This window comes from Cyphomyrmex costatus, unplaced genomic scaffold (genome assembly GCF_001594065.2).
Source record: "Cyphomyrmex costatus isolate MS0001 unplaced genomic scaffold, Ccosl1.0 scaffold639, whole genome shotgun sequence".
In the NCBI taxonomy this organism is placed as follows: domain Eukaryota; kingdom Metazoa; phylum Arthropoda; class Insecta; order Hymenoptera; family Formicidae; genus Cyphomyrmex; species Cyphomyrmex costatus.
The window spans coordinates 509,837-533,247 of NW_017280199.1; the positions used below are offsets into that span (position 1 = coordinate 509,837).

Here is a 23,411-nt window from a genome sequence, read left to right on the forward strand (position 1 = left end):
CTCCCTCCCTCCCCCTCTCCCCCTTTCCCGCTCTCTTTTTCTTTCTCTCTCGACCGTTTCGCCCCCGCTCCACGCTTCTTCGTCCGATCGGTTGCCGCGCGCGCGGCGCGGCGCGGCGTATTCTCTCGCTCTCGTCGGGTACCCGCAGCCACCCGCAGCCACCCGCAGCTTCCCTCGGTCCTCCTCCCTCTCGATCGGACGCTCTCCCACGCTCGCTCGTTCGCTACGACTGACGACGCCAACCGCCACCGCGCGTCCACCCGATGCTGCTCCTCGTTTGAGCGCACCGTCGTCGTCGCTTTGCGCAGGTTTCCGTCGAACGCGAGAAATTCTCTCACGCTCTCTCTCTTTCTCTCGTTGTCTGCGAGAGGTGAAGAAGAGAGAGAGGACAGAGAGGATCCGGCGGAAAGGGTAAAAACGAGATATAGTTAAAGAGACTAGCGTTGATGAGGATGCTGCTCGCGTGAGGGGGATGAAAGAAAGGGGTGGCATTTTGTAAACGCGTCGCGCGCGCCACCGTTGCTGTCTCTCTCTCTCTCTCTCTTTTTTCTCTTTCTCGTTTTTACATCTCACTCTCTCTCTCTCTCTCTCTCTCTCTCTCTCTCTCTCTCTCTCTCTCTCTATCTCTCTCTCTCTCTCTCTCTCTCTCTCTCTCTCTAGCTATCTATCTTTATCTCTATCCCACTTTTCTACCGCGCGATATCATTCCGTGGGTGCAGAAACTTCTTGTCGTATGTCGTTAACCTCGTGCTTGGTCGTCTAATCATTTTTTTTCCTCTTCGGCAGCTCACATTTTGTTTGCCGAAGTGTTGCACCATGGTTTACAATAGCAGTCGGTTGAATTTGGTAAAGTTACACGGAAATGCGCACAGTGTTGGAGTTGTGCCGGACTTTCTTATCTGGCTTTAATTAGTCTGCATGATGAGAACCTAAACAAGTATATGTTATCTGTGTTGCGAAATATTATATATATATAAAAGATGCACAGGTCGTGTCAGTATCAAAACCATTTATAACGAAACTTCTGCTTATTTTAAAATAGATTTCTCTTAGAACTGAAAATTTAATTAAACACTATTCTCTCTTTTTCGGAATTTTTTAAATGTCAACATTAAAATCAAATACTTTATATTTTATTTAATTTCCATTTTACATTTAAATTGAGATTCTGTTAAAGCAATCTGCTTTTCTCACATTATCTGATTCTGGAGAACATGAATGTCATTTCATAGAATTTCTAACTTTATAAATGGTAGGAGATAAGGAGATTATACTTTCAAGTATTTTACACTGTAAAAGCTTCTCAAAGACTACGCTAAGAACGGTGTACTGCTATCGAAAACTATGTAATACACTTATTTACATATTCAAATTCTACGAAAGTTTTATCAGTACAAAGTTAGAATATTTATAACAAAAACGAAAACCAGCACAATCTGCTACCTGTCAACTTTTTACTATTACTACGTCATCGTCGCAAATGGATTTGCACAGGGGATTTGTATTCTATATCTATATAAAATGAAAAATATAAAATATTATATTATCTTCTTATCTTTTAACAGTATATTACTACATTACAGTTACCCACAGTAATTTATGACGTGTAAGCAGCTTTGAATCTTTTTGATTCATAATACAGAAGCACATAGTTCATGCGTATGTGAATCATGTAGAAATTATAAAAAATAATTTATCAACGAGACGGAATTATAATTGAAAAAAGGAATGTCTGATAAGCGCAGCGATAGTCAAAGGTTATCCTTTCTTACGTTCGTTTTTAACTAATAATTAGTTCTCTCTAGGTTTCTCTCGTTGCGAGTGGTTTACAAGTTGTGAATACGAAAGCTAATAGAGAAAATGTTCAATGAGGATCGGCGTCACGTAACAGACAAATCGATACAACCAAGTAAACTACCGAAGGCATTCAAACGCTTCTCTATCAATCGAGACAGATCGCTGACAATAACGAATAGATAGTTCCGCGCTTACAATACGTTTGATAATGAGAAGGACATACTGTATGCCGATATTGGCATTTGGTTGGATGTATTATCACGTCATATGATTTATACTCTATCGCAGATTTATCAAAACAAATTGCGATATGTATACATGTATGGATTATACAAACATATTTCGCTCCTTCCTCTATGAAAGATATTAATGTGATAAGCTTCAAGTAATTTACTTGATTTACTTATTACAAATTCATGATCAAATATATTTGCAGTATACTTGGGACTCCTCATGTTTAATATACCGATCGGAACTCTTAAGTAGGCTAATCATTCTCGCAGAGCTCCAAGTTTGTTCATTAAAGTTTATTATAGCGAGCCTATTAAATAAACAGAAGTTAAAGCGGTTCGTAGAAATTTATTCAAGAATTACGCGTTATACGCGGAAGAGCGTGGTTACAGGGATTTTATCAGACTCGGACAGCGTTATGGAAGCATTCCCATTGTATACCTTTGTATAAGCTTCCATTCAACTTGTAAACCGCTCGCGACAAGGGATCCTAAAGAGGATTATTTATAAGTTAAAAGTATAGAAGCAAGAAGGATAATTTTCGATTATTTGCCTGTCAAGCCTTCTTGCTGACCATAGCCTCTTCATCGACGGATTTTTGTTGATATAGATTCACTGTAATTTTCACGCCACTTATGTACATATGAATTATGTACTCCTGTTTGCGCACAAATTTATTTGAGCGAATAATTGATTTAATATTATCAGCCAATATTATGACATATATTGTGACATTGTTAATTTCATTGATAGAATAACAAGAGATAAATTTCACATACATATCTGATTATTTATTTTCCGTTTATACGTGAAAGTCTATAAACATCTTGTAACTACACGATTTGTGCAACACCGCTTATATTTGTTGAAAGACATGCGTCCTCCTCGCGTTTTATTACTTTACATATGAGAAATAAGCTCTAAATATGTCGAAAAAGAGAGATGTTTTTATTTGAAAAATTTCTAAAATCTACTTTTCCCATTTTCTGTTTTTTCGTTGCGGTATGTAATAATTTTCCCACGAGAGAAATTCTTTTTCCGTGGTATTCATATTCTACGGGGACCGTAAACGAGCAAAATTTATTTGTGAAAATGCATTCTAGTAGTCCGAATTATTGCATTCATAAAGACCGTATCACACCGTGCATTATAAATGCAAATTGGATTTGGTTTATTAACAGTGAATCGTTGATTAATCAATTTGATTAGTTGATCAACGATTGGCAGCTCATAATCCAATCCGCATCCACAATAGATGCATTTGGAGAGACACTATTAGCGCTATTGTATAATTCTATCTTCATCGTTCATTAGATGTAAAACAAGGATGTTATAACATAATAGCTCTAATAGCACTAATAGCATTTCCCCGAATGCACTTAAAGCGGTATCACAATGAGATTTTAAGTAGTAAAACTTAAGACTAAACTTTAAACCGTGAAATTGACGAATTACAGTCACATGTGAGGAAAATAATTGCCTATATGATTCGTTATAATTTAAAGCTTCAGTTTTAAGCATTTAAATCTATTTTAGACGTCGTTTAATATATAGTGTGACACGAACTTAAGAAGATAGTCGGTAAACAAGTCACATCGTCCTACCCGACATAACTAACGTCGTAACTTTACGTATCATCGATCAAAAGCATGACGGAGTTTTAATAAAATACATAAAAACATGAACTAAATACTATTATAATATATTGTGTAAGTATTGAGTAAAATAACACATATAGTATCTATCACGTTATGTATGATGTAATGACACGTGGTCAGTTATAAATCCGATAAAAATCTTGGAAAATACGAGTAGTAATAATATATGTCTCAAGCACGATAGGTCTCACCAAACGTAACACTTAAATACATCCATATATGTGTGTGTACATATACATATAATATATATATATATATTTATACACACACACACACACATGTGCACGTATCACTTTAAATCATTTTAGATTCCACGTGATGATCAGCAGTATATCATTTATTATTACCAATTAACAGAATGACGATAGAGTAGGAAGTGTACGTGTAAATATTGAATTGTATACGTTGCATAATATGCATCATACGCATGAAAATGTTGCCTCGTCATGCGACATTCGATCAGCTTTATCGAATATAGATCAATTTGCTTACACATAAGCCGTGATGCAAAGTCGAAAAAGAATGAGTATATATATATATATATATATATATATATATATATAATCAGAGTAATGCTGTTTGCTCGCGAATCGCAATCTTCGGGGTCGAAGTTCGCCAAGGCAGATCGTTCACAAAGGCAATTCTCGTCTATATAAACTCGAATTTTTGCGTGATCCTGAAATCACGGTTGAGAAATGTTCGGAAAAACGTTCGGAACGCGTAAGGTCGAGCGTGACGTGCGCGAAGTTGTCTAGATAGATTTCCCCGGCGGAAGAGATTCCTCCCTCTGGCTTTCTCCCTGGCACGCTTCGTTTACTTGACGCGTTTCTAATCTAACCGCGATAACGACGTCTTTCAAAGTGATTTCGTGCAGAAAGCAGCAGTATGTCGTTGACCATCGCTGCGGCCGCTGTACCTCGGTAACGAGGTACAACATATCAGTCTCGTCTCTCCTCTCTCGTCTCGCGCCGCGATCCGTTTCTTCTCGTTTCCCTTTTTTCTCTGCTACGATTCAACCCGGAATTAGAATCGGTAAACAAGTCAGACCGTCCTACTTGACATCGCATTGGCATTTTTTCCCTCGCTGGTGGATATCCACAACACGCAGTCGAACACTGACAGCTTTTCTTTTTTTCTATCTATTTTGTTGCGCTAAGTAAACGACCTTTTCACGCGCGATCTGGGTGAGCATTTTCCAAAATAATAAATAAATAATCAATAGTTGTTTGAACAAGTTTTTCAAATGACTCCAGAATTTTTCAAAATTTTTTGAAAATTTATTGAAAAAAGAGAGAGAGAGAGAGAGAGAGAGAGAGAGAGGGAGGAGGCAGGACTGAATTAATCGCGCTTTGAAGAAGATATTGGGAAACCATGTACTCGATTCTGTTACTAACAAGATCCACTCGACTCAGTTATACACCCCTAAGACTGATGTCGTCGTTCATAGGACCGCGCTTGCTGCAGCAAACAGTACGTGAAGTTATTATATGTATGACTTCATCCTACACTATTTAACAGAGAAAGCGATCTATTCATTGGGATATATTCGGCCTCTAACGAGATAACGTTGTTAATTAAAACGCAACCGATTATAAATTCGAGAAATTGTGATACATAGTTTTACGTGAGTATTCATCGACGACGTCTTGGCTCACAGATTTCCTATCGCGCATGTTTTAAAGCTTATCGATATTATGTCGGTACAGTATATCAGTTCCCTAAGCCTGTGAAGTATACGATACAGAGACGGTTTCGAAATGGCTTTAAGAAAAGCATACACAACGTGGATCGACGTGTATAACGACTTCCATTACGTTGTACCACCGATACGAACGTGCGGTACGACAAATAGTTGTCTGTCGATAAAACTTCACCTCCTGGAAATGAACGTGCTCGCTTGTCCACTATCGTTGAACATGCATACAGACCTGCAAGTCGAAAAATGATTTTGCCAATTTTGCCGATAGCTGACACAGTTTACAGGGGGTATCGATACGTTCGTATATGTCGCAAGTGTTCCATATACCAGAGTTAAACCGTGATAATGCAGCACATGACACGCCACATTGATAAAGCATGGATGTTGGATAGACAGCCGTCGAATGCGTATCCAAGTCGAATGACATTTACCACCAGTAAAATACGTTATATCGGATAGATAATGACACTTATTTATTACATATAAGTCTAAAAATGTAGATAAGGAGAAAGGATAAAAAATTCAAAGTTTATTGTCAAGGTATTCATTATATGCATGTAATCCTCATTTTAATCATGAATGTTTCATACCGCTCAGAGTGTTTTAAAGCTGAATATGCAGTGAGATACAAGAAATATCTTTTGTGCCAGAGAATTAAAAAAGGAGTAAATAATGATATCGGTAATAATATAATAAAATGACAAATATAACGTTATTCTCTTGAATTGTAATAAATTAAAATTGTTTTAATCGACAGTGCGCACTTTCTAAATTAATAAACTTTTTTTTAGAGACACAGTAATTAACAAGATAAAACCCATTTGTCTAATAGGTAATTACATACATCACTGTATTATTTTTCAATTCATTGTGCACAATTCTTCTTTGTCATCGGTGCTGCAATAAAATATCTGTCGCATACACGTGTGGAAAATTGCACTTCTCTCTCTATCTCGAATAATATATAGCCAGAAACTGATAAAAATAGAACGCAAAGATAAGCGGGTTACGATTTGATTTATAACGCGCAATTGGTAATCGCGTAACGGAACATCCCTGCAGTTGCGAAAGCCACGTTTATGTCACGAGTAATTGTGTTTGTTTTCATATTGAAAAGACATTCGTCTGCACGTGGAAAGTACATGAGATCCTAAGTGTTGTGGATTTTATTAATCTGAGTTAACTGTTACGTTATCAAGTGTACGGTGAGAAAATAGAAGATACGGAGAATCATACAGACAGATTGTAAACAGATATATTATCATTTTTTATGAAGCTTTTTAGATAATTTATTAACATGAAGTTATTTTTACAACTGAATAAAACTATCAATATTATAATGTGTGTGTGTGTGTGTGTGTGTGTGTGTGTGTGTGTGTGTGTGTGTGTGTGTGTGTGTGTGTGTGTGTGTGTGTGTGTGTGAGCCATTATAGAGATAATTTTATTGATACATGCTACTCCGAAAAAGTTGAAGGAGCACCTATTCTTTCTCTCTGCCTTTCAAAAACAGACAAATTTTTAAAAAATGCAGCTTTGTTAAAAATAATCATAATAAGATGATTTATAAAACATTTTAAAGCTTGAAGTTTCTACTTTTTAAATTGGTAGTTAGATAATGAATTTTTTACGAAGTTATGTGGATATAAATGGAGATCTGTCAAATCTGAAAATTTATTATAAATTTAAAATTTTATAACGTAAATTAAAAACCACACACAAAAGCACAGATTTTGAAAGAGTGAATCTTTATTTTGAATTTGCGCACTTATTAAGCTTTATACGATTTTTTACAAAATTATTTAACATTTAAACAAAAAGAGTCCTTTTACTTTAATTGCTCACAAAAGACGAACAGAGTATCGCTCTGCATTTCCTAAAAAAAAAAAAATAAAAAGGTTCTCTATTTAATAACTTACACCGGCGTCTAAGGTTCCATTACAATACCTTACTGATGAGTCCAGTAGTGGAAGCCGAGACGAAACGCCAACATTACGTGATAATCTTCGCAATATATTAGAATAAAAAAAATAAAAAAAAAATTAAGATTTTAACGAATCTATGACTCGTAGCCCTGTTCTCTTATTAGTTTTAAAAAGGTTCAAGTTTTTTTTATTTTTAAGGTGCATCTATCATATTTTTCAATATAAAAACACTTTTACATATATATTTTGTTTAAATGAAGCGCTAAAAATTAAATGATTAACACGTTATTATTCAACCTGATATATCCCGACGAGAAACATTAAGAATACTGTGATCTTAATATAATCTATCTTTCGTGTTCGAAATAATGACTTTAGGCAAAACAAAGTTTGCTCAATACTATCGCATCAAACCTGTCGCGCGTCGTGCAATATGTGGAGGTTGTACGATCGGATTTACGCTTCATGTATTATGTATACTGTGTAATCTGTGTGTATATATATATATATATATATGATAGGTGCATTTTAAAGACAAAATTTAAACTTTTATTCATTTTTCTAAATATTAAGCGCTTCTTTGTTTATCTTTTGTAAATAATGAAAATAAAAAATAAGCTTTACTGTTGAGAGAGAGTAACTAAAAAAAAATTATACAACGCTTGAATGTGTAAATTAAACGTAAAGCTTCGCTCTTTCGAAAGTAAACTTTCGCTGTAAACTATTTTTACAATTTTTAGTTCACGCCATCGTATTTTGTAAAATTCATAAAAATTTCAGACGGATCTCTATTTGTATCTGTGTAACTTCATAAAAAAGTCAGTCGAATATTTAAATTATCAATCCAAAAAGTTGACTTTAAATTTTAAAACGCTTTTTGTGTCATCTCATTGCAACCATTTTTGGCAAAGTATACTCTCTTGAAAAATTGCTTACCTTTGGAAAGCAGAATAGATAATTTTTTAATTTCTTGGCATAATGTACATCTTAATTAAAAGCGTGATACAGATAAAATCTTTAATATTTATCAAATACATTTTTTTTATTTGTTTCGGTTCTCCTAAGGAATGTTGCAATAAACTTCAAAGTGTTTAATTTAGTCTTTTAATTAATTAATTAATATTCATAATTGTAAAAGATATACATAAAAGTTATAGAAAAATTTAAATAAAATTTGTTTTATATTGTATCTGCAAATGCAATTACATTAGATAAATAGTTCATTAAATATGTAATAAAAACAATAAATCAATAACATCGTCAAATAGATATACACATGTATGTGTGTATGTATCAAGATAAGACGTAATAATAATCTTATATTTAAGCAACTCTTGGAAAATACCACACGTTTTAAGTACTTTAACTAACAATGAGAAAAATCAGCTTACGTACGTAATTTAACTTTAGACATTCTTTTAAACTTTATTAGATATAGCATACGTATTTTCAAATAAATATAATGTATCTAATTGTGTGTGTGAGCATAAACAGAACTCTGGCCCGAGTCTCTCCATTCTCGTTTTAGCACTAATTTCCACTATAGTATCTTACATCGTTATAACTTCATAATTTCTTCGATAAAGGATCCAACTTTTCAACAATGCCAGACTTCTTTGCTACTTGAACGTAGAAAGCAGTCGCTAATAACATCTTACTTACATTTAACAAGTAAGATGTTAAGTAGTTTAACAAGTAAGATGTTTTAGTAGTTATCAGACAATATTTAATACAGTAAACCATTTTTCCATTGAAACAATAATTTATTCAGAACTTTATCCGTTTCTCTATTTTTATTTACGTTTATTTTCTTACCACGATTTTATCTTATTTGTCATGAAAAACTTTTCAAGAGTAATGGCGTGTCGCAAGGATACGTGCGGAGAGACCTGCAAACATCGGAGAGACCACGAAGGCAACAGACCTTTACGGAGCGCAGCGAATTGAAATACGCCCGTCGACTGGTAATCAAGCTTGGTAGCGGCGTTATAACGAGAGAGGATGAACACGGTCTGGCTCTTGGACGTCTGGCGTCTATCGTCGAACAGGTAGCTGAATGTCAGATCGACGGCCGCGAATGCGTCATGGTGACTAGTGGAGCGGTCGCGTTTGGCAAGCAAAAGCTCACCCAAGAGCTTTTAATGTCCATGTCGATGAGAGAGACCCTGAGCCCCACTGATCACACGCGGGAACACGCAGGTATATTATTTCTTTGTTCTAATAGTAGCATTTCATTTAACGTTGTGCCTGGAAATTATTTTTGGAAATTATTTTGATTAGAATAATTAATAAAATAATTACCAGGGTAACTGAATTTATATATGATGTTGTATTTTGTAATAATAATATGAAATTATACTAACGCACACAAATTTTCTGTTTGTATAAACGTTTATTACCGGATATTATTACTTCTAATATTCATTTAAATTTCACGCTGACAATTTAGCGTTGATGAGATTGTGTAATCTCATAAAAATACTGTTTACTTAGACTCTAAACGTGTTCAAAGTTCAAAGACTATTGATCACAAGTTCCTAAATTTAAGTTGACCTATATTTCATATAAGTAATAAACCTTATCTCCTTTACTCTTCCTGCAAGATGGACCACTAAAACGCCAATGTTGAACGCAGTAATTGGCACAGCATACTCCTGCACCAATTTCATGTTCTCTTGCACACACGTTCGTCCATCTGATACAATATCTAGGGTACGACGCACTCACTAGACGCTCGCTTTAATTATTATTTTCATGCATCAATGATAAGGGATGAATTTTGTATATACATATGTACGTACATGGGTAAATTGCCATTAGCATAATTGAGACCGGAATGAGCGATAATCTTGTAGTTAACATTATTTCCCTTTAAAAGACCAGTCAAATGTGATGTTCCTAGTCAATAATGTTTTCATAATTTTAATTAAGAATATACACTGCGAGTTATATGCACAAAGGAATTATAATGAAATTTAAAAAATGTAGTTTGTTTTATCTCAACCTAATTTTCACTCCGAGTTTACGTAGGTAGCATTATTAAACATATTAACTTTGAAGCACGTGTAATATCGCTCAGGGCTCGCTAATAGATGGTTATTTTGCATATATTATCAGATATAATGTTACTATTATAAAATGGCCATCTCAGAGAGCATTACATATGATAATTATATCATACATTCCTTTATATATATATGTATAATATAGAGTAAATTATATTTTTTAATTATGTAAAATATGTTAACTTTAAAATAAATTTTGGCGTTAAAAAGTTTGGTTATTTATTCATAAAAAAAGTAAATATTAATTTAGAAAAGTTAATAAAATTTCGCTGTTGGCAAAGCACGAATAATAATTTATTCATTGCATAAATTATTATTCTCATATGGAAACAAATGTTTCATGGGAACATTTAATATGCATCAACCCTCAGAAAAACAATAAGTTCCTCTGTAACGAACTTCCTCTCCGCTGATATGCGTGATAGAAATGCTCTTATTAATATTGCACAATCAATATTATTCCTCATTAACGATTCATTGATTTAGTACATATTTAAAGAATAGAAACAATACAGTTTAAACAATTCACAAGCTAGATATTAATACTTTTACGAGATAGACGAGCGAATCAACCTTGAGCTATATGTATACTTTAATATCTCCATCTAGTCATTAAAGAATTACAGAGCTTAGAGAAAAATAGCGCATGTGTATTCTATCTAAAATATGTACAATGAAAAAACATGAGAAGCTTCATAATAAATTGTACCGTCAAGAGACGGTAATGAGCTTCTTTTTTAAAATAATAAATGGCGATTTGAAGATTCTTTTAGAAAGAAGAAAAACGAGTCGTTGTCCATAAATTCAACTGTCTGTAAGAATACCCAGGCAGGAGGTGTTAATGTTCCGATAGTAGTTTCGAATACCTGTCTAGGCAACCCGCCAAGTCGACAATGTCCGGTCTATCTCTCTCTCTCTCTCTCTCTCTCTATATATATATATATATATATATAGATTGAGCTAACAACTACCCAAACTACGACGAATTCCTGTGGGATTCTATTTGTCCTAGGAATCTCGTCGAGTGCATCTTCCGATCGATGCGCACGTCCGAGAGCAATTTTCTTCAATGTCTTGTCAATAGTTCACTCGTTTTCTCACTTTCGTAGTAACATTTCTATAAAATCTGTTTTTAATTATTCAAAAAATCGTCTAATTGTACTAGACAGTTGTAACGGTACGTTTCTCCAAAGTTGCGTTTAATTATTCCAACAATCGTTTAGTTATGCTCTTTCTTGTCGGCATTATCCCTAAAGTAAGACTTTAAAAGACGTTGAGTAACTTACATCTTTGATAATATATTCATGCAGGAACCATGTTGGAACCTAGAGCAGCGGCCGCAGTAGGTCAATCAGGTCTCATGTCTCTCTACGACGCGATGTTCGCCCAATACGGAGTCAAGATTGCTCAAGTACTTGTAACTAAGCCCGACTTTTATAACGAGGAGACACGGAAAAATCTCTTCAGCACATTAAGTGAACTGATCAGCTTGAACATCGTGCCGATCATCAACACGAATGACGCGGTGTCTCCGCCACCAGACGTCGATGAGGAAGTCGCTGGCGGTGGTGGTAGACGAGGAATATCCATTAAGGACAACGATTCCCTGGCGGCTATGCTGGCGGCCGAAGTCCAAGCAGATTTGCTAGTTCTTATGAGTGACGTTGACGGTATCTATAATCTTCCTCCTTGGCAGGATGGGGCTAAGATGTTGCACACCTTCAGCTCCGATCTAAGAGGTACTATCAAGTTCGGACAAAAGTCGAAAGTAGGCACAGGCGGCATGGACTCAAAGGTCAACGCCGCTCTCTGGGCAATGGATCGTGGTGTGGCAGTCGTCATCTGCAATGGTACGCAGGAGAAGGCTATTAAGAGCATCATGTCAGGCAGGAAAATCGGAACGTTCTTCACTCAGGCTGCTGGTTCGTCCATACCTGTCGAGGTGATCGCTGAAAATGGTAATATAGTTTAACTTTTGACTTTATGATATCTTGTGTCTATTTAAGAATCTTATACATATATAAATTGGAGAATAAAACGGTAGTTTAACGCGATTTAAACGATCCTGATTTTAACTTGTGATGCTTTTATATTTATCTTATCTCGATATTTGAACAACTGTATGTATTTACCATATATGTATTTATAAATGCGAATAAAATTTCAGCCCGTATCGGCAGTAGAGTGCTACAAGCGTTACGCCCGGAGGAACGAGCCGAGTGCATCAAGATCCTCGCAGGTTTGCTCGAGTCCAGACAATCCGATATTCTCTCAGCAAATTCACTGGACTTGGAAGCCGCGAGCAAAAAGAATCTGGCAAAGGCTTTATTATCGCGTTTGTCTTTAACCCCGGCAAAGCTCAAGTCCTTAAGTTACGGTCTGCATCAAATCGCGAACGATTCGTTAAACAATGTTGGTCGCGTAATTCGTAGGACTAGATTAGCTGATGGCTTAGATTTGGAGCAAATAACGGTGCCCATAGGTGTGCTGTTGGTGATCTTCGAATCGAGGCCGGACAGCTTGCCCCAGGTAGCCGCCCTGGCCATGTCCAGCGCTAATGGACTTCTCCTGAAAGGTGGCAAGGAAGCCTCCCACAGCAACAAATATTTGATGATGCTTGTAAAGGAGGCGTTGGAGAAGTTCAGCGCTTCGAACGCTATTTCGCTCGTCTCCACGAGGGAAGACGTGGGCGATCTTCTCTCGATGGAAAAACACATAGATCTCATTATTCCCCGCGGTAGCTCGGACTTGGTCCGCACGATCCAGGGGCAGTCTAAGCACATACCCGTTTTAGGACATGCCGAGGGTATCTGTCACGTTTATGTTGATAAGGACACGGATGTAGAGAAGGCTATGAGAATCATCAAAGACTCCAAGTGCGATTATCCTGCCGCGTGCAATGCTATGGAGACGTTATTGATACATGAAAGTCTGATGAACAGCAGCTTCTTTAGTGACGTGTGCAGCATGTTGCATAAAGAAGGGGTGAGTCAGCTTTTTCCGAGATTGAGTATCCGAAAAAAATATATATATATGATTGTAAATGTATATATCATCTTAGTTTTTTATTTTTTGGAATTAATTTTTTAAGAGGATCAAAAAATTTATGCTATTAATAATTCCGAAAAATCCAAAGGCTGAAGCTTTTTTTTTTTCTTAACTTCTTGTTTCGTATCATGCTACAGTATTTGATGTATTTTACGTTCGTAATTCGTAAGTAGAACTTTTATTAAGAACTTTTCATTGGGATTTCACAAAATGTCAAAAGTTTGTACTCAAGTTTGTACTGATCCAAGACATATATTAACTTTTTTAAGACGGAGTAGAAAAAATTGGCTTTCCTGACATATTTTCTTGAAACATAAATTGAAGAAAATTTTCTAGTCCCATATATATGTATAATGTATTGATGTATGTAACGTTCCATTATATTTTTTTTTAAATAAAATTTATTAAAACTTTTCCTGTCGATGGCAATAATCGAACTTATATTATTGCTTAACATTTTTAACTTTATTACGAATGTCTCGTTTGAATGTATAAAACGATAATATTTTCCAGGTAAAAATCAATTCCGGTCCAAAACTAAGAGAGCTATTGACTTTTGGTCCGCCTGCCGCCAAAAGCATGCGAACCGAATATGGCGCACTTGAATGCACCATAGAGGTGGTTTCAGATGTCGATGACGCCATCAGCCATATTCATAAATACGGTAGTAACCATACCGATGTTATTGTCACCGAACGCGCCAGCACAGCGGCGCATTTCCAGAGAGAGGTGGATAGTGCATGTGTCTTCCATAATGCTAGTACTAGATTTGCAGATGGCTATAGATTCGGTCTTGGAGCGGAGGTAAAATTTCCAAGACTAAAACTAGTATTTTCATAAAAAACGAAAAAAACTTTTCATTTATAATATTACTTGAAACAGCGTGTTCAATTATATGTTTTATGTATTATTATAATGTATGTTTTTAAAAGTGTAAGAATATAAGTGTGTGTTGTAATTTATAAGCTATAAATAAAATCATTGTTTATATATAATATATACATATATATAATTTTTTGAAGGTCGGTATTTCCACGACACGTATCCACGCACGTGGTCCAGTAGGAGTGGATGGGCTTTTAACGACGAAATGGATTTTAAGAGGTGATGGACACGCGGCTGCGGATTTCGCTGAAGGAGGTAGCAGAACTTGGCTTCATCAATCCTTACCTCTCACAGAATCAATATGAATCGATCGCTTCGAACTATGTGTGTGTGTGATCTCGGGTTACCTAGAATATCATTTAATAAAATACTACGAATGAACTTTTTTGAAAGAATAGCACAATACACAACGAACATGAGAAAGTATAAATCGAAATCAAGCATGATAGAATAAGAAAAATACTATTATTTTTAATCATTCTTAATATATGTATAGGTATTAAATTAAAATTTAAAATTGTAATTTTGTAAGTCGACAAAATTGACAATGAAAATATTTATAAAATATTTATAAAATATAAAATTTTTGCTTTTATGGAGTAAAAATAGCTCGATATTTCATAGTAACAGTTTAAAAATAATTGTAACTATAGACTTATAAAAGTATAATTTTTAATATATTTAACAATGAAATATTAGGAAATTAATATTACTAATTATTATAAATTTAAAGAATATGTTATTCTTTATCATATATGAAAAATATGCACTATATGTATATATACATAATATCAAGACTTGAATACAAATAAATAAAATAAATTATTTTTAATTTTCGCTCCACGAACGCTCCAAACAGTCTAAACTTCAATCACATAGATAAGTTACGTGTTAAAAAGAAGTTCTGTCAGTAGAATGCAGATTCATAACAGAAGTTCTAAAGGATGTATTGTCGTTTCCAAAATTTCGAAAGTTTGTTAATAATGTAACAGTAGCAAAGTCCTTCTCTTCCAGTACTCATCTTGAAATCAACTCGGTAAACCTAGGCAGGAGAGTTAGGATCCTACATTTAACGGATTCGCGACTCTTTGCCGAGAACGATATAAACGTTGGCACAACAGCGCCTATTGAACGAACAGCTGCCCCAGTTATAAATAACGTCAAAAGTTTATACGCGATTATAAAACCTATTTCACGGAAGACATATTTTTCTGAAACGCGCGCGTTGTGCGAACGTTAATAATATTCTTGTAAATTTCGAAATGCAAATAAGCTACATAATCAGCGAATAAAAAAGAAATACATTTCTAATATAAAAAACATATTTTCAGATAATTAATTTTTATAAAAATTTGTACAAAATTACATATTCGTAATGTAAAATTAATATAATAATTTACGTCCATAAGATCGGAATATATATGATAAATAAATTAGGTCCCTATTTTTGAAAAGAAACGGAAAACTAGGGAAATATTGGAGTATACGCGTACTATTAGTCTCTCTGTCTCTGTCTCTCCTTTTCTCTCTCTCCCTCACTCGTATAATCTCTTTTCAAGAATAAGGACCCAGATATTTTTTACAATGAATATTTCATAAATTTATGCAACATTTTTATTAAAGAAATACCAAGAAGAATTTTTATAGTATTTCTAAAATAACTGTTGAGAAGAAATACTTTCTCACATATTTTATTCTGGGGCCCATAATTTAAAAGTTCTATCGTACGAACTGGTTGCAATAAACTTATGATCGGGCGATACATCAACGGACATGACTTTTCCATCGTGACCTGGTAACATCTTAAGAGGCTGCCATGTTTTGTTGGACCAAATTTTGGCTGTGTTATCATAAGATGCAGTAACCAAATATTGTCCTTCTATTTTTTGGTACTTCACGTCGGACAGCAAATTGGTATGTGCTGGTATCGTGTATATACAAGTTCGCTTTCGCAAATCCCATATCTTGCAGGTATTATCCTCGCTCGCTGTCGCTATATGAAAACCATTTGGTGAGAAATCGATGCCAAAGAGGGATGTTAGATGACCCTCCATAAACATTATACATCTGCCGGTACGCAAATCCCATACTCTGCCAAAAGAGTCATGACCGCCTGTGGCGCAAACGCTTCCATCACATTGAAAACTAAATGAACACGTAATACATAATAAAAATAGATCGATATATCAAATCAATAAAAAGTTAACTCTCGAAAAAATCTAAGTGAAAAAATTAAGGCTAATGAGAACAATTCGCTGTTATTAGTGCGATCAAATATAATTTTTAATATAAAACTATAATTTTAATATAAAACTATAGTTTTAGTATTGTATTCATCGTATTATTATTAAAAATTATATTTGATCGCACTAATAACAGCGAATGGTTCTCATTAGCTTTATTAGTTTTTTCACTTAGATCGATATATAATTAATTAAACAATATATGCGAAAAAATATACCTAATACAGTATACTGCTCTAGCATGACCTTCTTGGTGAAGTACTTCCGCTTGTTGTTCCAAATCCCATAATCGCCAAGATGCGTCGTAACAACATGTACCAAGAAATCGTCCGGATGGATGGAAAGCTATCCTGGAAACTCTGTGAGGTTCATGTCCTTCCACCTCTGCTAATGGTTCTTCGCCAGTGCCACCACCCCACAGTTTCACAGTACCTATTATAAAATGTAGATATAAATTTTATAACATTATCATAAAATTTTGTTTTATTTATAATAATATGTATCGGTTGCATACCGTCTGCTGCACACGATGCCAGCACGCAAGTTGTTTCTGCATTATCACCGACCACATCTTCGGTTATTGTAGCTTTTGGGTGAAAAACAATACAGCCAACATTACAATTGTGTCCATGTAAAGTACGTAACAAAGTACAGTCAGGTACAGACCATAACTTGCATAAGCCTGACCATGAAGCTGTAGCAAGGATTTTTGAATTAGGGCTAAACTGACAAAAGGAAATAGGCCTCCTATCACCGATTTGAGAGCAATAAATGCTCAATGCTTGCAACTTTTTCAAAAGTTCTTGTCTTTTGGCTGTGCGAGTTGCAGCTGGTAATAATAAATCTTGCCTTGCCTTATCCAGTCGTGCCTTTGCTCTGGGCAACGAATAAGCTGTAAATATATAAAAGTTAAATACAATGCTTGTATTAAAAAGGAGAGATTTTTAACATTTGCATTTTTATATGAATTTAATTTATGGTGAATACATTTTTTAAGCTTATGTCACAGTAGTAAAATCTAGTATTTTCCAGAAAAAGAAACTGTTGGAAACTTTTCTATTAAAAACAATAAAATAAATAAAAAATTTTATTATTGCTATTCTTATTCAGTATTTCAATATCACTATTCTGGTTTTGTGTCAATTAAGTGTTTTTCAATTTAAGCTTCATCCAAAGTAAAATCCGTTAAAAAATGTATGTAACAAATAATTTAGTTTCTTGTCACAAAATATTAGGAAACTTGTTAACATTATCTACATATATCTTGAACAACTATAATTAAAATAAAAATTAATATAAACTCTAATTACATTATTATCTCTAAAGTTTTTGTTTTGAAAAAGTATTTTACACATTAACTTAAGTTAAAAAATATTTTATTATAAGATTTTATTACTATTGGTTTACTTCGTTTTTCTTTAAAACCATCATGATTAGTATGATTTATTAAAACAAAAATATTTTCTGCATAAAGTATTACGAATCTATTTTTTAGTACTACATAATAGTTATTATTATAGTTTTTGCCAGATTGTTCCATTGATGAAGTCCTAAATTTTTTCCATCTAATGATTTTTCTGGCAATTTCTGATTTAAGTATAACCTACCTGCTATCCACGATCGTGCAATTTGCAAAGAATCTGGTCCCTCGTGATACCAAGTTGATTCTGTATCCTTTTCGATTGGATGAGATGGTTTTTCTTCTTCTTCGTGTTTCTTTTTAATAGCATCCTCTCCCACGCTAGCTAATAATTCTCTTAATCTTGTCCTTCTATCTGCTGGGCCTTCTCCAAAGAGACAAATGGGTTCACCCAATTGTCTTAAGTGTTTCTTTACTTCGGAATCATCTGTAGAAACATTAATTTGTCTAGCCTTTTTTCTACGTTCAAATTCTTCCAATAATGCCTGCCGATCTTTGGACATTTCGTCCTCGAGCTCCATGTACTCATTCGAAATATGTACATTTCCTGCTGAAGCAGAAACATTGCTGCTGACATCATTTGCATTTGTGACATCTTTTTCTTCATCCGCAGTTTCGACGACAGCTGCAAGTCGTGCCCGTTCTGCCTCCTCCAATGAACCATAATGGACAGTTTTCTGCTTTTTAACGTAGACCAAATCCTCGTCGTCGGACATTTTAGGAGGTTATGATCCTCCTATTTTTGGACGTGATGTAGAAAATCCCTCCGTTTTATTTGACTGTGAATATATTACAAAGATTATTATCAAGCAAATTTACAAGCAATGGAATATATCGAGAAACAGTAAGAATACTGATTGAAATACTGGTATAGAAATCCTAACCTAACTTTTATATATATTTTATTGCTAATAATACTTACGTTATATATAATTAAGGTAAATACAATCTGCAGTTATCTGCAACATTTACATGTACTTTAAAAAATTTTACAATGTATGTTTTGAGATGTTTACACATTCTTTAAACGATAAGTACTTACACACATCCGTATGACTCGGTTCAGTTCACATTGGGCACTTTTAGCGGTATTTAACCTTCAACCTGGTTTATTCAGACGATCGATTTATATCGAAATGACCAAAATTAGTTTATAAATAAGGTTAACAAAACAATGAAAAAAATAATGTAAAATTATCTTACTTTTTTGATATAAATTATTTTATTAATTGTTAAAAACGTTCAGAGAATAACATTAAGAGAGAATAAAATAATCAATTTTTAATGTAAAATATCTTCGATATAATCAAATCATAATTATGTATATCAATATATCATATATTACTAATCTATTCTAATTATGTATATAGTCTATTACTAAACAATTCGACTAATTTTTCATTCATAAAACATGAATATAATGAAAGTACGTGAATTTATAAGAAAGTTATAATTTGTAATATAACACAATTTCACACAAAGCGCATGGCAATATGAATTATTCAACTTTTTATTTCCTTCATAATTTAATTTATGAATGTTTTTATTTCGTGCAATTGCAAATCGATATATTTAACATTTGCATTTAAGTTTATTTAACAATTCAAATATTAGATTGAAAAATGTGAGGATATGGCAGGAAAATAAAATATAAGAACAATTTTGGAATGATGATCGTTTAAGTTTAAGGAATTTAATTTAATTAAGAGATTATATATGGGATTAAATTAAAAAATTGTTTCAAGCATAAAGAAAATATCCAATGTAACGAGTCATTTGGTGGCCCTGAAAAGGGCCGTTTTTGTAATAGCAGTTCACTTCGAACTAGTGTACTTGGTGACTGCCTTTGTGCCTTCGCTGACAGCGTGCTTCGCCAATTCTCCGGGAAGAAGGAGCCTCACGGCAGTTTGAATCTCCCGAGACGTGATCGTGGAACGTTTGTTGTAATGAGCCAGACGAGACGCCTCGGCTGCGATGCGTTCGAAAACATCGTTCACGAAGCTATTCATAATACTCATCGCCTTACTGGAGATTCCGGTGTCGGGATGGACTTGTTTCAACACCTTGTAGATGTAGATCGCATAACTCTCCTTCCTCTTCCTCTTTTTCTTCTTATCAGTTTTACTGATGTTCTTCTGAGCCTTGCCGGCTTTTTTCACCGCTTTGCCGCTAGCTTTCGGTGGCATTGTCGCTCTTCTCAATGAAAGTTTTCGTACTTCGAATCCAACGTGACGTACACGACACGACGATCGAGGCTCGAATGACCGTCGGCTCGCAAAACGCGGTATATATAGCGAAAAGTGTCGCCTGCAGCGCACCAATCACGTGCGAGCAGCGCTCCTCTGGCTACGCCGCACGTTATTGGTTGACGCTCGGTGTTGCCAAGCGTTACTCGCATTCTGTCTTTCTTCCCTTCGTGCTCTTCGATATAATTTTTTTTCTCAACTCCTTAACGAAATATCTAATTATGCTGCATGCCTGAACTCCAGTCTTTTAATTTTACTTATTAATATATCGTGATTATGTTCGATAATATATTAGAGAGAAGAGAAAGAGATTTGACTTCATTATTAAGTAATAAATGTGTTTTACCAGATGGACAAGAAATACAACGGCATCGTTATTCTCTACTGCTGATTATAATTGAAATGTTTAAAATATTAGCGTATTAATTTCAACAACAAATCTAAATATCCTCGCATAGCTTATCTTACATCACTGATGAACGCTTTCGAATTGTAAATTCACTAGACAGTTTCATGCACCGATACAAGGGGCGTTTCCCAATGAAGACGCACGAAGACTCTCAATTTCAGTGTAACACAATGAATCATTACATTCTTGTTTGTCAACATTAAACAAGAACAAAATAATTCACTGAATTGTGCAAAAGGCAACCGTCGACAAGATTTGTGCATAATCGTTAGAGACAAACTCGATTTGTATGCCATTGAATGGCACTCATAAATAGGTATACATTCCATCTCACGCTTTATTCTTTTTTTCATAAATTCTCATAATATTTATCAGAATCAAGCATGCATAAATGTGTACATTTTTACGTTGCATATTAAATCTAAATAGCCGGACATTATTTTCACCGATTGCGCGCACAGGAGAGTGTGAGAAATCAGGCAAGCGTTCCGATTGGCGGACGTACACGTGGAGGGGAGCGCCAAGTCGGAACAGTATATAAAGGTGCCTGCACGAGCGATCCCGTCGTCAATCGTCAGTCTGTCTTTGTGTCAGCGAGTTCGTATCGATAGAGATTCAAGATGACTGGTCGCGGTAAGGGAGGAAAGGGATTGGGAAAAGGAGGAGCGAAGCGTCACAGGAAAGTTCTTCGCGATAACATCCAGGGTATCACCAAGCCGGCTATCCGTCGTCTGGCTCGACGTGGTGGCGTCAAGCGTATCTCCGGCTTGATCTACGAGGAAACTCGTGGTGTGCTGAAGGTCTTCCTCGAGAACGTTATTCGCGATGCTGTAACCTACACCGAACACGCGAAAAGGAAGACCGTAACTGCCATGGACGTCGTCTACGCCCTGAAACGTCAAGGCAGAACTCTATACGGCTTTGGTGGTTAAGCGAGGGACAGTGACCTCTCTTTCTCCCTCTCAAATCAAATCGGCCCTTTTCAGGGCCACAAATATTTCGAACGTTGAATAATTTCTGCTCGCTATAAAATTCTATCTATACACGCTTTATAATCTGTGTAATGTAACCTATGTATACTTAATATCTTTGCAATATTAAAATTTAATCACAGAAAGGTTAAATTGTTAAATAAATTTTCAATATGTGCAAATTGAGTTGTCCGTTATTTGTTAATGTTGATAAAATCTTGTAGCTTCTTATTTTCAGTTCTAAAAATTAGAAAATATAAAACTAGAAAAATTCAAATTTTTTTAGAGTATGTGCAATCTGCATATCCATAATTTAAGTACTTCGAGTTTATTATCATTTTTTATTCTATTGCTGCTATTGAAATTATTTTATTGCTGCTAATAGTGTTAAAATTATATAAAAAAATATTTTTGTCTCGTTCTCTTCATGTGAGATTCTCCGTTTATATTTGCAATTTTATATACATAATATGTAGATTGACTAATGCACACGTAATATTATGATTGACATTATTGTAAAATTATTATTTACGCAAAACTCCATAGAATATACATATCGAACATAAATAAAATATTGCAGATCAAACAGTTAAAAGATTAATTTGTGAAAGTTTTTGAGGTTAGGAGTGAACGTCAATCCCAATCAAGTTCCATATAAAATGCGGAGCGTAAAGTTTTCTTATACGTAATACAATTCTCTATATACGTACATACAATTAGAATTATAAGATAATTTTTAATTTAACATTCTAAAACCGGCATCTACATAAAGTACACAAGCTGAAAATTATTAATTATCATGTGATGCTTCTTTATATATATTTATTTATAGTTGTTTCATGAAAACACTGAATTGAATTTAATAATATATTTTTATTATTGGATAAAATTCCACAAACACACATACACGATCACTCGAAAGACGTTTTTTTTACTTTGAACATATTTACTATCTGCGATGTAGTAATTCAATAAAAAAATTATTTTTATATAAATCATATTTTTAACATGTGAAGAATTTAATGAATTATTTTAGCCCAAGTAGAGTATAAATTTCTGTTTTGAGGTTATATTTTTGAGAATTAAAATAAACTATCGAAGTTGGTTTTTCACATATTTATTTGTATGTGTGTTTCAATCTTTACATTTCTCTAAGTTATTTGCGTCATTTACAAGAATAGCAGATCACTACGAATATAATTGTTATGAGACATGTGCGGCTTGAAATAAATACACCCGGTCGCGTGCATTCCATAACACTACTAGGATGTTTTCGGTAGCTGAATTATTCAGTTTTTATATTTGTGAAACTTACAAATTCTTAAATCCGAATTTACTGAAATTATGTAAACAATTTTTTCTTACATTTGATTTATGCGTACTTTAATAAATAATTCATACTAAAACTTTTTTCAATAATTGACAACTTTTTCACGACATACATTATGTATATCAGATTTCAGATGATGTCGATAGAAAATTTAAACGAATAACATTTTTGTATATCAAATAATGTACACAGAATTTGGAATCGATGTAAGGTAAATAAATGTTTTGTGATATTTGGTAAAAGCTGCTTTTCTAGTATTTAAGCGTGTAGGAATAAAAGACTAGTTTTACTTTACTTTTCGAAAATATCTTTAAAAACAAGTATTTAAATTCGAATATCTAAAGCATATTTCACATTTGAAGACTATTCATTATATTACTTAACACAAAAAATTAATGTTTCTAACGTTTTAATGAATATAATAGAATAATGGAACAGAAATATGAACGAAAGAAATAATTCATCGTATAAAAAATTGGTGGCCCTA

At 34.2% G+C, this 23,411-nt stretch overlaps 4 protein-coding genes across 4 annotated transcripts; 2 read left to right on the forward strand and 2 right to left on the reverse strand.

Annotated features, from left to right (window-relative positions):
• The first annotated feature begins 4,701 nt into the window (after window positions 1–4,701).
• On the forward strand, window positions 4,702–14,741 carry P5CS (Delta[1]-pyrroline-5-carboxylate synthase). Its single transcript, XM_018547390.1, has 6 exons — window positions 4,702–5,156; window positions 9,161–9,506; window positions 11,683–12,330; window positions 12,540–13,357; window positions 13,934–14,224; window positions 14,443–14,741. Exons 1-6 carry the CDS (start codon window positions 5,058–5,060, stop codon window positions 14,608–14,610), a joined length of 2,370 nt encoding a protein of 789 aa, XP_018402892.1. The 5' UTR covers window positions 4,702–5,057; the 3' UTR covers window positions 14,611–14,741.
• A 1,173-nt stretch (window positions 14,742–15,914) lies between these two features.
• On the reverse strand, window positions 15,915–19,048 carry U4-U6-60K (U4-U6 small nuclear riboprotein factor 60K). Its single transcript, XM_018547402.1, has 6 exons — window positions 19,011–19,048; window positions 18,891–18,927; window positions 18,156–18,747; window positions 17,063–17,440; window positions 16,767–16,980; window positions 15,915–16,450 (listed from the first exon to the last, which is right to left on the reverse strand). The coding sequence occupies exons 3-6, from the start codon at window positions 18,682–18,684 to the stop codon at window positions 15,997–15,999; spliced, it is 1,575 nt and encodes a 524-aa protein (XP_018402904.1). The 5' UTR covers window positions 18,685–18,747; window positions 18,891–18,927; window positions 19,011–19,048; the 3' UTR covers window positions 15,915–15,996.
• Window positions 19,049–19,782: 734 nt separating this feature from the next.
• Window positions 19,783–20,214, reverse strand: LOC108779902 (histone H2B). Its single transcript, XM_018547451.1, has one exon. It carries the CDS (start codon window positions 20,152–20,154, stop codon window positions 19,783–19,785), a length of 372 nt encoding a protein of 123 aa, XP_018402953.1. The 5' UTR covers window positions 20,155–20,214.
• Window positions 20,215–21,243: 1,029 nt separating this feature from the next.
• On the forward strand, window positions 21,244–21,594 carry LOC108779903 (histone H4). The gene has a single exon (XM_018547453.1). The coding sequence runs from the start codon at window positions 21,244–21,246 to the stop codon at window positions 21,553–21,555; it is 312 nt and encodes a 103-aa protein (XP_018402955.1). The 3' UTR covers window positions 21,556–21,594.
• Window positions 21,595–23,411: the final 1,817 nt, after the last annotated feature.